General features: G+C 36.1%; 1 protein-coding gene across 1 annotated transcript in view; it reads right to left on the bottom strand.

Annotated features, from left to right (window-relative positions):
* Window positions 1-14,839, bottom strand: part of AGMO (alkylglycerol monooxygenase) — a 149,010-nt gene that overhangs the window by 72,866 nt on the left and 61,305 nt on the right. The window contains exons 6-10 of the mRNA XM_060782152.2: window positions 11,658-11,724; window positions 10,455-10,520; window positions 10,292-10,371; window positions 8,518-8,652; window positions 6,227-6,343 (exon numbers count right to left, since the gene is read on the bottom strand). Of these exons, the coding sequence (XP_060638135.2) occupies window positions 6,227-6,343; window positions 8,518-8,652; window positions 10,292-10,371; window positions 10,455-10,520; window positions 11,658-11,724 (465 nt within the window). The remainder of the gene's footprint in view (window positions 1-6,226; window positions 6,344-8,517; window positions 8,653-10,291; window positions 10,372-10,454; window positions 10,521-11,657; window positions 11,725-14,839) is intronic.

The raw sequence follows: 14,839 nt of genomic DNA, 5'->3' as shown, positions 1-14,839 counted from the left end.
TTCTTTTGGTATTTCATACCTTTTTTTCTTCAGGGTTACTCAAAGTGTAATCACCCTGAGTGGTGCTATTGTAATAAAGAAAAATAAAGGAGCTAGAGAAACACACTAAAAATATTCACATCTAATATTGACTCCATCAGGCTATTGTGCATTTCATGTTTATATGTTATTTCATAATTTTATTATAGCTGAAAATAATTTTCTGATTTTTTCCCCTGAATATTAAAATTTGAAGGCATTTTTCAATCCACACGCATGATAATCAATGAATTTTTTATTCGTCTTTTACAATATTTAATATTGGTAGCAAAGGAAATGCAGACGTTGTCTTTTGCTTTGAACCTATATATATATAGTAAGAAAAGATTACAACTGAGACAGTGGGTCCTTCTTCTCAAAAGTATTTGTAGAAAGCATGCTGTCAGACAGGATCCTCAAATTTAATAGTGGTGTGAACTTCTTTTGTCTGTGTTTGGAGAACTCATCAAACTACAAGATCTAGGATACTTCTAAGTGGGTTTTGTTTTACTGAAGAGTCAAAAAGAATCTCCAGAGATTTTTAGCTCAACATTTTAACTCCGATTAAACTAAAAAAACAGACTTACCCCTTCACCCTCCCCCCCCAAAAAAACCCAGAATCAAAAAAGTTTATAAGCCAGAGCACATTTCTCTCCAGCACTAATGATCAAAACACAAATTTACTTCCTTGAGATAAACGGATACTAACGGTGGTACATTCTTCATTGCTTTTACTCCAATGATCGGATCTATCAATAATGAAAGAATTTGGTATCATAAAAAGGACATGTCTTCAGTATGATTATAACTTATTACCTTTTTCTCTTATATCATAAAAATACCTTTCATGACATTTTAGTCCAGGATTGAAGGAGGGGGATTACCTGTTTTTTTTAGTGAATTGCTGTGCTATTTCACACATTTTTAATAAATGTACTGATTACTGTGTGTTTTTGTTGCTATAAGCCATTTTGGAAAGGAGAAGGTAGGATTAGAAAGTATTAAGCAGAAAAGTTACTCATTTTTAAAAGGCAGACAGAAAGAATGCCGTACTTTAAAGTATCTTTCATCAGACCCATTCTTGACTTGCTTTTTTGTCCCATATGGCTTATATGACTTTCTTTGGGTAAGAATGATGAACGAAGCTGAGACTTATGGCATGTGTAAGAATGGGTTCTGGTTAGACTCTGGTTCCAAGCAGTCATTTTAAAACCAAAATAATTACTTCCCTACAATCCTGTGACTAGTATACATAATTGCATTTAACTGCATATATTACATTTAACTGAGTATGAATAACTGATTTGCAAAACAAATGGTAATGTCTAGGGAATGGTGACTGGATAACAAAACTATCCTAGAAGAAAAGCTATGGTGCCCTGGATACCACAATGTCACAGGCAAGCAGTTCTGTGCCTTTGAAGGTAATTATCCAATTTTACATAAGGTACAGAAAACCACAATGTGATCATATGGAGGCAAGAACTAGAGTGCCTGTGTGGATAGGCAGAAGTAATTAAATAATGTTTTGCTTTAGCCTCCCATAATGCACTGTTTTATATTACAATTTTGCAATTTCTCATAGTAGAACCAAATGTACAATACTACTTGAGAGCCAAACTATGATATTCAGAGTTTGTTAGCCCTTGCTAAGAATTGTTTTCTTGTGGCTGCACAAATGGCTACCAGAGGACTACACGTGTAAAAGTTAACATCTCATTAAGTACTCCATGCACTTGTAAGGGAGAATAACCACCAAATAAGTTCAAGACTTACATTTAAACATCTATAAAGATGTGCTATGTGAATAGCACAGGCTGACTTTATGAGATTTTATTGTATTAATTTAATGTTTTAACTATTGATGTTTATTGTTGTTATGTTATTTATTGTATTGAATTGTAGGCATCGAATATGTGCCGGCTGGAAGCTGCCCTGAATCCCCCCCAGGGGGTTGAGAAGGGCGGGGTAGAAGTGCTCGAAATAAATAAATAAATAAATAAAATAAACACAGATTTATAATTTCATAGATTTGTACACACGTCATATTTCCATTGCAATTCCAATAATGTTTAAAGCAGTTCTTGTGATTTTAATGACATCACACAGTGTGGTCATATTCTCTTTTTCATACACATGCATCTCATATGCACAAATAGAAACATTATTTGATTTCAATACACAGGTCAGTTCTTCTTCCACATCCTTGGCTATTGCTTATCCTTTGTGTTCTATAACATACTACCATTATCATGTTCACCGAGGAAAGATCAACATCAACAATAAATGTTGGCCAAGCCTTTACAGGGCTTTTGACATTTGTCTATGAGCCATATGAATCTGAGTGGTACATGTGGGCCACAGACTGCTAAGGTCTATTAGACTATACATATGTTACTTGCATACATTTCATTTTTGTTGTTGTGCCTTCAAGAAGTTTCAGATATGTGGGGTTTTTTCAAAACTGCAAGTAGCTTTTGGTATGAGAGAATTGGCTGTCTGCAAGGACATTGTCCAGGGGATGCCCAGGTGTTTTACCATCCTGTGGGAGGCTTCTCTCATGTCCCCGCATGAGGACCTGGAACTGACAGAGGGAGCTCAACCTGCTCTTCCCGGATTCAAACCACCAACCTTTCGGTCAGCAATCCTGCCAGCACAAGGGTTTAACCCACTGCACCACTGGGGGCTCCTTCCAATATATGGCGGCATTAAGGCAAAAGGTTTGCCTTTTGATATATGGTGGCTAAGGCAAACCTATTTTCTGGAGCTAAGAATATATGTCTTGACCAATATCACCCAGTGGGTTTTCATGGCTGAGCGGGGAATCAAATCCTACTCTCCAGAGTCAAAACCCAACGCTCAAACCACTACACCATAATCGCTCTCATGTCACTATTGTTATGCCTGTATTTATATTTCATATTTATATTTATAAGATATAGATTGTAAAGTGAATCTTGGTAGGTGAAATATAGTTTTTTTTAAGATGATGCTTCAAAAAGAAAAAAAAAGGATCTGAATGCACTAAAATAAATGTCATAACTTAATTGTATGGCTGTAAGAAAAAGGAATGTGTCTATTACACTTCAGTGTCATCGAAAAATCCTTTTCCCAACCTAACCATTATAACACAAAGTATGAATATAACAAATTAAAGGAAATTTATATACTGCAGTATCTGTATGTATGTACAAATAATAAACCCTATAGAACCACAATAGGATCTCTAATTATATGTCAGTTTGATTTTTGAAATGTGCTTATTGGCAGCAATCAAACAAAATTATATTTCTCTTGTACTTTAACTTAATTACATCATAAATCATGTATCTCAGAGTAAATAAATAAATAAATAAATAAATAAATAAATAAATAAATCTCAGAGTAATGTGTGTGTGTGTGTGTGTGTGTATATATATATATATATATTATAATCAATAAAATATTACTACATAACATTTAAAAATGTATCAAGCCACATAAGTATCCCATTCAAATGTGTGTACACAAGGTAACATTTACAGACGTATGCTATTACAATTAAACTTCAATTATTTTATAATCACAAAGAAAATTAGTGTTCAAGAGTATCATCAGCTCATTGTCACAATTGGTAGTATACTCTAAACCAAGCATGGACAAATTTGGCTCTCCATGTGTTTTGGACTTCAACTCCCAGAAATCCCAGCCAGCTTGCCAGCTTGCCAGCTGTTAGGAATTGTGGGAGTTGGAAGGTCAAAACACCAGGAGGGCTGAATTTTGCCCATGCCTGCTCTAAACACTTTTGCATCCTCCTTTACATAGTGGGTTAGAACCAGGAATGTTTCCTATAATGTACAAAACAATGCAATTCACCACAGAAAGCTTTTTTGGATACATTCTATATTTTATTCAGTGAAACATCTATATTAAAACTCCAAACTATTCAATTGCTTCAAACTATATACTGTGTACACTCATGGATAAGTTGACCTCATGTACAAGTCATGGACAAGTATTGGGGGCATAAATTTGATATGACCCATGGATAAATTGAGGGTTATTCCACAGAAATAGAAAGGGGAAAGTGCCAGTATTGCCTCAAGGGGCCAGCTACTGGCTTCCTTTGCCTTTATCCCACCAAGGTATTAAAAAGGTGCTACTTTAGAGGGCAGGTGGGCATTGCCTCTTTTAAACTGTCCTATGTCATACTAAGCTTTCACATTTTGTCACTCTAATCAGAAAAGGGAATGGTTTCCTATTTGTAAGAGTTAAGGGACAGTACTCAAATTTGACCATGGATAAGTCAAATTTTAAGCTTGATTTTTAAATTAAAATTAGGCTCGATTTTTTAGCTAAAATTTCTAGACTTACACATGAGTATGTAGGATATTTACCATCCTCCCGGGCCGAAGGCAGGCTTCTCAAATTAAAAATAAGAAAAGTACATTTGCACCAAAATATTTTAATAGATACCTCTATAAACTACAAATTTTAGTGCCATCAGCTAATGAATGATGTTGCACTGGGGAAATGAATTTATGAAAAAAGAAAAGACACCAAAGTGAATGCAGCAGTATAAGGGAAAGGACTAGATCTAAATGGAAGTAGAATTAATGATTTGTTCTTGTCCCAGTGTCTTACAGTGCAAGGAATTTCCCACAGATACAGTCTGAGCTGGATCCAAGTCCAATTGAAAATCGGCAAAGTTTATTCCACAGGACTTCAGTGTTCATGGAAGTATAACCTAACCAAATACCTTCTTGTCTGGAGATTTTATTTAGTAGTTTCTTATCTGCTCCAAGAAAAGCATTCCACACTAAGAAGAACTTCAGGCAAGAAAGAACTATTATGTGCTTGTGTGCACAATACTCGAGATAGAGTGACCATAATAACTTGAGAATGATAAAATTGTGCACTGTCCCAAGTGCATTATTGCTATTATAGAATTGAACATATGTCTAAAAATGAGAAAAACAGTTGTGTATATATATGGACCAATGCCATGTTTGTGACATAGCCAAGAAAAAAGTTCCAGTTGTGTCTATGGGCATTTCATAATTCAGTGTAGTAGAAAATTGATACTGAAGTCATATGCCAAGTTATATTATTCACATACATTTTTTCTTATGATAGTTCTTTATGGATTTTAAGAGAGCTCCTGGAATATGGCCTTCTGTCTAGCTCTTATTTTCTATAGTGTACACAGCATCTAGAGCTTTAAGCTAGATTTTCACACTTGTTTCCACTGTCTTATAATATCAGCTGTTGAAGAATTATTCCCATCCTTTGCACAGATTATTGTGTGTATACTATTACGCAATTTCACTCGTGATGTTGAAACACACAATAACTATCTTGTGGAGTTTTATTTTAAAATGCACAAATTGTTTTGTATCTGCTTATCCAATTAATATGGGACCTGAGGTGTTTGAATTAGTTAAGGAATCAGTGAAAGATTGAATCAGAAAATGGAAATACAGCAGAAGTAGTAAAACTAAGAATTCACTTGCAATGTTACAATTATGTCAGTGTTAAGAAAATTGGATTCCATCTTCATCCTCAAAATAGGTTACTGGAGTGACTTTGGCAAGTCACACTGTCTCAGTCACAGAAGAAGGCCTGGCAACCCCTCTCTGGACAAATTTTGCTAAGAAATTTGTAACTTTGGGGTTAACATAAGAAACCACATGAGGATACACAACCACCACCACAATGACAAACTACTCCCCAATAATTTTCAGTTTCACAGCCTAAATTTTAAGAGATAATGAACACTTGGCCCAATCTGAAAGCCAAAAAACTACAAGATCTGTCACTCAACATGAACCAGCAGCTTGCTGGCCCTTGCTGTTCAATTACTCCCACCTAGACTTGGAGTAGTTAAACAAATCATGGAGCTTTGCTCTGTGATTAGTTTCTTGTATTATCTGGCAGTGGGCAGTTTCCTTTCCCTGGCTTATCTCCTCCCAAAAAAACTACAGAAACAAGCCAAAAAGAAAACCTGGATGCTGTCTCTAGTTTGTTACGAGGGCATTCACCAGAGAAAGGAAACTGCCCACTGTTTGACTGCTCTCATGACAAGCAGGAGCAAGCAGGCATACAGCTCATTTGTAAAATATTTGCAGATATCTGGCTTGTCACAGCAAGCAAATATTCCCAATATTAGCACTTTATTTCAGAAACACAAAGCAGCTTTTTTAAAAGAAAAAATGTATATTTTACTTACTGATTTGGAAGCAAACATATCGATATAAAATCCCAGCATCAATACAAAGTGAATTACAGCATAGACACGGAGGTAACTTGGCAATTTGAGATTGAAGGGAACTTCCTTTCCTGTAATCTATATGAAATACAGTAGACAAGAGAATATTCTCATGACCTATATATTACTCTCTTAATTTTATTTCCAGTTATTAAAAATAATTATTCATCTTAAACATTTTATTAACAGTTCCTTTTAAATATAAGTTGAATCCCCTCCACAAAATAAAGAGACCAGACACAAGATGTGAAGAAATAATGGGATGTTTATGACCTAATTAGAAAACTGGTAATTGAAATAAGTAACTAGTTGTGGAGGGAGTACTGGAACATGGGTAATGGCATGAGGCCAGGTGTCATTCTCAGACTACCTACCCAGGCAACCACTGGGCAAAGCACCTGGCCCTGGGGGCACTCCACATTGATGGTTTGCTATCCCAGCCGGTCATCATTACTGGAAGGCCGTCCCTGGGTATTCCCCCCCCCCTCCCATCCCGAGCCATATAATCTAATAGGAGAGAGGTAAACCCTCAAGTAAGCTCTTAAGCAGAAATCTTGGGGAATTCCCTAAGCCATAGAACTGCGGGTAGTCTCCTAAAACCATTCCCCCTCCCCTCTACAGACTGGCGGCAACACTAGTCTAGGAGATCCCTGGTCTTTTTGGTGGGAGAATTCAAACGCTCCTCTCTGGCCATGCGGTTGGCCCTTCTGTCTGGAGGTGAGCGTACGGAATACAATATGGAGTATAGGAAGGAATACTGCCCTGAGCAGTTGGATCAGGTAAAAGCAAACTGCTGTAGCTTAGCTTATGTGTTTTTTTCCCATTAAAAACTTTCTTTTCTGATTAATTTGTTTTTTTCTTTTCAATTTATATATTCATAAAACAAATATATATACATGTATATATGTATGAACCAATACTATACTTCCTAACATCTATATAATACTCATATTTGGTTATTTGGTTATACTCACCCTCTTCCAATTTAGTGACTTCTCATCCTTTGGTTTAGAGACATTTAGATATAATTCCGTTCATCATTCCTATTAGATAGTTTTTTCTATTCTTCCTTCTGGCTGATATTTATTATTTCTATATTTCCTACACAGATTCTAACAGGTTAAATTATGTAGCTGTCTTCTTTTTTCTAATAAGTTTAGAAGTGGCTCCCAGTCCTTAATAAAGAGATTTGTGTTTTTTGTTTATTATTGCTAATTTGTCAATTTCTGCTATTTTAAAGACTTAAACTATCCATTCTTCTATTGTTGGACAGTCTGCCTTCTTCCAAAACTGTGCATATAATATTCTCGCTGCTATTATCATGTAGTGCAATCTCTTGTAGTTTGATGATTGTGTTTATTTGACATTAATAACTTTCTTCATCTTGATCACATTCTGCACTTGATCACATATATCATGGTTTTCATCTTTTCTGAAATGAGATTTATAGGACCAAAAATGCCTTAGTCACATCCTGCTTGGATGACTGTAATGCTCTCTACATGGGGCTGCCTTTGAAGATAGTTTGGAAGTTCCAACTCATACAGATAATCACAGCCAGACTATTAACTGGGGTTCCGCATAGGGAGAGCACCATTCCCGTGTTGCAGCAGCTCCACTGGCTGCCAATTTGCTTCCAGGCTAAATACAAAGTGCTGGTCATTACCTTTAGAGCCCTAAACAGCTTGGGCCCTGCCTATCTAGTAAACCACATCTCCTTGTACAAGCCTGTCCAGACTCTTAGATTGGCTGAGGAAGCCCTACTCTCAGTCCCATCCCCATCTCAAGCACAGCTGGTGGGAACGAGAGGGGGGGGGCTTCTTGGTGGTCACCCCTTGCCTTTTGAATGCCCTCTCCAATGAGTTCAAAATGCCCCCCTCCTTACTCTCCTTTAAGAAGCAACTTAAAACATTCTTGTGCTCTCAAGCATACAATAAGAAAGAGGAATAAAGTTCATAATACTGATTAAGTGGAATGGAAAGGGAACAGATATGACGTTTTACCTCAGCTGGTTTTAATGATAATTATTTAATGATAACTATTTGATGCACTTGTTTTTTTTATTCATGGCACAATGTTGTGTATTGTTTTCTGGTCAAATCTTTATCCTTAGTTCATATAGGCACTGAATGTTTGCCTGATCTCACACTGGAAGCTGCCCTGAGTCCCCTCAGGGAGATGGCGGGTTACAAATAAAGTTTATTATTATTATCAAGAAACTTTTTTAAAATTTAAAGCCTTATTATACTTGCCTCAGGAATGTCCTTAAGAAGTCCTAGCCTTGGCTTGCCAGGTCCCCATCCTGGCCCCTTAAATATGACAGAAAGCTTATTGCAGAAACCAGGCATATTCCAAAATGTCTTCCCTATATAAATGCCATGATGAAACTGTGAAGATGGAAAAATCAAACATTCACATTGTTCACATTCAAGCATTTTTGAGAATGCAATTACTAGAAAAGACATGTTCATCTCAATATGTTTTCAGAAAATATCATCCTGAAGACACACAATTGTGGAGAAGAATCACACTGATATGTGAAATCAGATCCTTTTCTTGCTTAAACTGCGCAGAATTTTGACCCGAACAAAATTCAGAGAATGTGGCAGCTATTTTTAATATGGGAACAAAAATTATCAAAAGGATTTGACCCATCCACATATTCAAATATTTGCCATATTCTACACTGGCTATGGTAATCTCTGTGCAATTTCTCATGAAGTAGACTTTGTATAATATATTATAAATTAATAATAGTAATAATAATAATAATAATTCCTATTGAAATGTGTTCACAGCTGCAAAGAAGTATTAACGCCACCGAATGCCACCAAAAACTGTAAGGAACCTCCGACAATGCTAATTAAACTGCCACCATAATGTATAGAGACGCTGGTATTAAAGTCTCTGTTAGTCTCTGTTTGCATTGTGAGGTAATTTTGGTAGAGTGGAATGCACCGAACGTAAAATCAATGGAGATGAGGCAGTTTTTAAAATAACAAAGAGAACAAGTTTATTGTTGAACAAAGCTTGTGGTTGCAATATAAAGATGTTCAGCTTGGCATATACTTGATGGTTACAATATGGAGAGGTTATGCTTGGCATATACTTGATGGTTACAATATGACTTGGTAGAGATACAATTCAGCCTTTGATGTTACAACTTTTAAACTCTTGCTCTGGTGAAGGTGTCTATTATTCAGTGTTCCCTGCTGTGAATATTCTCACTGTTTGATCTATACTGGATCAAATAATAGAACTCCAGTCTTCCACCGACTGGCAATCGTACAAAGCCTCTGTTAGTTCTTTTTAACTAAAGAAATCTAACAAAGTTTTACCCTTCAGCTCCCTAGCTGAAGAAATATTCACGAACACTAACTAACACTACACTTCTTCACTCCTCAGAGTCTCTTCCCTGACTCTGCTACTCTCTCAGAGTCCCTATCTGACTCTGCTCTCTCTCAGGGTCTCTTCCTCCTGACTGAAACTTAACTGTCACTTTCAAACCTTTTTCTCTCTAAGCTCCTCCCACCTCCTCTTCTGCCTTGTTTCCATGGCAACATATCTCTCACAGCTGGGCCGCTCCAGCCATAGGCAACCAATGTAAAACACAAATACAGTGTTTAAACACATTATAATAAACACTTCTGTACAACAGCCTTTTCAGTATAACATGTTAGAATGGTTATGGGGCCATTTTCTGAAGGCTGGCAAGTTAAATTACAATGATGACATAAAAATTGGTCTATGATCAGGGCTTTGATATTACATCTTAGTGAAAGGACCAGGAAGTAACTTCATAAAAGGGTACTTTGTTCTAATAAGAAAACAAACAATACTTGAAGTTCAAGAATATTTGTTCTAGGGAATAACCAAAATTTGCTTGATTCTCATCTTTGGAAATGAATCAAAAACAATATAATGAAACAACAGAGTGATAGGCAAAACAGTGTAATTTGACTCACTATTGTAATTTCCATATTTAAGCATGCAAATAGCTTATCAAAACAGCTAAATAAAGGGTACCTGGATCTTGAAAGGTTCGAAGGTGTTTATAGGGTGTGTTAGGCCATATATAACTTTATCTTTTTCTGCAGCAAAGGTTCCTGCATGGAAGAAAACACTAGATTTTTTAATAAAAACACTTTTCGAAACATTGGCTTCAAGGAAAAAATGTATTTACACTTACCAAAAATTCTGTCCCAAATTATGAGTGTGCCACCATAATTTTTGTCAATGCAATATGGATTTCTTCCTATAGTACAGAAAAGTACAAAATATCTTTGTCACTCACTGCTAAATTATATATCTAGTCTATATCCATATTTCGCTATGCTCATACTGAGAAGTGCATCTATACTGTAAAATTAATGCAGTTTGACACCATTTTAATGGTCATGGTTCAATGCTATGGAATCCTGGGATTTGTAGGGACACCAGCACTTTTTGGTGAAGAAGTCTAAAAGCCTTGGAAAACGACAAATCTTGTGGATGTATAGCATTAAACCATGCAGTTAAAGTAGTGTCATACTGCATCAATCAATTTTTCTCTTTTCATTTCCCGAGATTTCCATTTAAACTAGGTTTATTGACCCTATTTCCACATCAGTTTGAAGACATCTTTTTTGAAAATGGTCTTAATTAAAATTTATGCACATGTGGACACAGAGAAAAACTCACAAACATTTTGTGTCGATTACTTCTGATATATTCAAAACTGAAATCAGCATGTCCCAAGCGTCTCTCAAAGATAATTGTGAGTCACTTGTATTTTAGTTGTAAAAATCACAGGTGGAAAAAGTATTAACTTCTGCAGACTGCCATTAGGATGGCAATAGAAAGAATACCTCAGTTACTGCAACTGTTCTTTCTGTATTACTGTCCTATATAAAACAACTTCAAAGAATAAACACCACAGTACGCAATGGGTTAAACACTTGTGCTGCTGACTGCTGACCTGAAGGTGGGCTGCACTGCTGACCTGAAGGTTGGCAGCTTGATTCTGCAAGACGGGGTGAGCTCCTATCTGTCAGCCCTAATTCCTGCCAACCTAGCAGTTTGAAAACATGCAAATGTGAGTAGATAAATAGCTACCGCTTCAGCAGGAAAAGGCAAAGAGATGCTCCAAGCAATCTTGCTGGCCACATGACCAGGAGATGACAATGCTGGCTCCTTGGCTTGAAAATGGAGAAAAGCACCCCCCAAAAGCCAGAGATGAGCAATGTCTTGAGAAGCTGGAAATGAAAGTAGAAGCCTTGCCTTTGTCTGTGTGTCTCATGTGATTGTAAAGGCATTGCATGTTTGCCTATGTATGTAAATCCTGTAATCCACTCTGAGTCCCCTAGGAGGGAAGGGCAATAAAGTGCATTATTATTATTGTTATGACACCTACCATGATGTACTCTATGATGACTGGGGGTATTGAGAATAAACTCCAAAGGACCAAGATTGCTAATAACCTTTGGGAAGTAAAAAGAAAAGAAAAACACAATAATATTTTTATTAAAATAAAAACAAAATTAGAAAAATCCAGATTATATAATAAGAAAAAATCGCAAGGAAAGCAATGTTATCTCATAACAAGCACTTATTCTCAACAAAATTTTCATAAGCAAAGATGGATGATACCATGAAATACAAAATCCATATATAATCTTCATTCATGTCAGTTATCCTACCATGTTGTTATCTTACATTTTTATCAGGGCATCACACATTTGATTCCTACATCCTATTTTAATTTTCACAACAAACCCATGGTATACATTGAGATAGAAGATGGTATTTGACTCCATCCAAATCAATATGTTTCATGAATGCTCTGGAATCTGAGTTCCGTTTTCTAACTACTGTAGCACACCTCTAATATTCTTACCATTTCATTTCATGTTCAACAGCCATGATTCCTAAATTCAGAAGGAACAAGTAATAAAAATTGTGGTTTCCTTAATAAAAAAAAAAAGGAAAGAGTGGAACCCTATCATTCACACTGCACACATGACAACTATTGAGCTAAAAGAAATATTTTAATGCAATTAAGAAGGACCGATTTTGTATGTTCTTATTTTCCTGAATATGTTTTGCTCGATTAGTAAGGTAGTTGAGGGTGAGAGAACCACATACATTAATTTTCCCAAGACACTCTTAGTTGTATCCAGAATATGTCTTGGTCATATTCGTACTTATGTATCCCATTTATACAGATTTGTATAGGATGATCTCCAAAAACTCTGGCAAGTATGGATAGTATGTATTTATATTCCTATTATATAAAGGCCAAAAATAACACAAGTATTCACATTTGAATTTCACAAAACTGTCAGCAAATATTTTCATGCCCAAGAAGGCCACCAAAGAGTGAGAAAAAGTTCATATTACAAGTTAGTTGATCTTCCATCATCAAGCAAGCAAAAGCATTCTATTGGGATAAGTCATATGAAATGTGACAGTTCAATGAATTCAGCTGCAACCCAACACTCATTAGCTGGTAGTAACTCTCAATGAAATCAATAGAATTTGCTTCCATATGAGGCTGGGGTTTTATTAAACTAAAAAGGGCCCTCCTTGTTAAAACCACAGGCCCACACCTTAAAGCACCAGTAGTTTATCTTTATGGCATACACACACCTAACTGTGATCCACTTGTTTTTAAAACAAATATTGAAACAGTTCTGTAAAAATACATCTTATTTAGGTTCTCAACGTGAGGAATATGATGGATCAAGTTATACATTTTGGCTTGGCTTAGAAGTGGCAACGACTGCATATTTGGATCAAAGTAGATGCTTTTAACATTTTCTTCTCCTACCACCCTGTTAACAACACTGCTTACAATATTAATTCTTTGAAGAAATTCATATTAAGTTCAGCATAGCAGTGGCCTGTGGTTCACCACCAGTCAACAGAAATAAGCCTCCACCACCTGCTGAAGGAGGGAAGGAGATCTGGAAAGAAGCCCACCTAAACAGGTGATTGATAACTTTCTGAGTCAACAGTGCTAACCATCTGCTTAAATGTGCTTTTTTGGTGAGAGGTATATCACCAAAAGCATATATATTTCCTCCTGCAGAGCATCTTTATACACATGCAGGACAATATCTATGGAAAAGAGGTGTATTTAAGAATTTGTTTCCACAGATAGTCTTCCCCTTGGTTTCTGGAATCCATAAAGTGCTGACAATCCCTTTGGTATCTTGGAAGACTTCATAAACATAGAAAAGAATTCAGTAGGAACAATTACATTCAAATGTATACAGTAATTATGAGTTGCTTGTCAACCTAAAATAAAGCCCTACAAGTCATTAGTTTTAACTTGTCCATAAATTTATAAAATCCTTCTTGAATGTCAAGGTGATATAAAAGGCAACTGTTTAGAATATGGATCCATATTTTAGCCCATCTGGTGAGGAAACATAAAAATTAAAGCGTGATTTGCTTTCTCTACCTAAGCTGTTGTACTAATTCAAGACAACCCACCCATGTATTTATACAGATGGACCTGGTGGCCATATTTGCCATGTGAATTCTCTACAGGGAAGCAGGGCAAAGGCAGAACTCCTAGGATATATGCTCCTCTCCCTGCTTGCACACTTTGAAATTTTCGGCAAACCTTGATTTATTCACCGCCAACTGTTTTTTTATCTGATTAGGCAGTTTTCTACTCCAGTAAGCATGTAATATGGAGGTAGCCAAATTTCCACATTGAGGAGTGAAACAATAATATTTTTGGTTTGGAAGTAAAACAAGCTAAAGGAACCAGCCTGTTGGGATCATAAAGGATTCATGGGGGTCTGAATTTCTGATACGACTGTATTCTAGGAATAAAGGAATGAGAACTTAGCTTTAGTGGATAGTCAGCATTAGAAACTGTTTATACAATAAACAGAAGGGCACTGAGAAATGCGTATATAATAAATTACCTTGAAGGCAAAATGTTGTCACTCAGACTTGTTTTTAATTCCTGAACTAAGATTGTAAGTGAACCCGGCATTTGATAGAAATATTTTCCTTACCCTTTCAACAGAAGAGTCTACTTTACAATGGACAAATTCATGGGTTTTGACTCAGACAGAACACACTCACAACCTTGTATTTATATTTACTATAACCTAATTTAAAATACAAATCAACCTACTTGGTGAAATAGGTATGTAATTCTAAGGATAATCACAGAACAATTCTAAACATTACTAGTCAAATACAGAGCTGAATTACAAAATACTAATTGCCCAGGGTAGGGGTGTTAATTACTGCTTATTTTGTTCTAGCATAGATGATGGAGAATTTTAAAACTTCCCTTCCTGCTGGCTAAGATTATTTATTTATTTGAAATAAAATAGCACAATTTTCTCATTTCACTTTCTTGGCCAAAAATATATATATATTGGGCAAAAAAAGGTATTGTGTTCTTTCTGCTGAATGTGGTCTTATGGAAACAGTTGGGTATTTTGAAAATAGAACTCTCTGCAACTGCCCCCACTGCCATTGCAGGCTTGGGTGGTTTGCAGTCAGGTTTCTGTGCTAGAATTCAAACTTTCCCCTGACTTTGGCTAATATGGAGCAAAGTCACATTAA

This window comes from Anolis sagrei, chromosome 6, assembly GCF_037176765.1.
Source record: "Anolis sagrei isolate rAnoSag1 chromosome 6, rAnoSag1.mat, whole genome shotgun sequence".
Lineage (NCBI taxonomy): Eukaryota > Metazoa > Chordata > Lepidosauria > Squamata > Dactyloidae > Anolis > Anolis sagrei.
The sequence above is the reverse complement of the archived record's forward strand: the minus strand, read 5'-3'. Positions and strand labels throughout refer to the sequence as shown.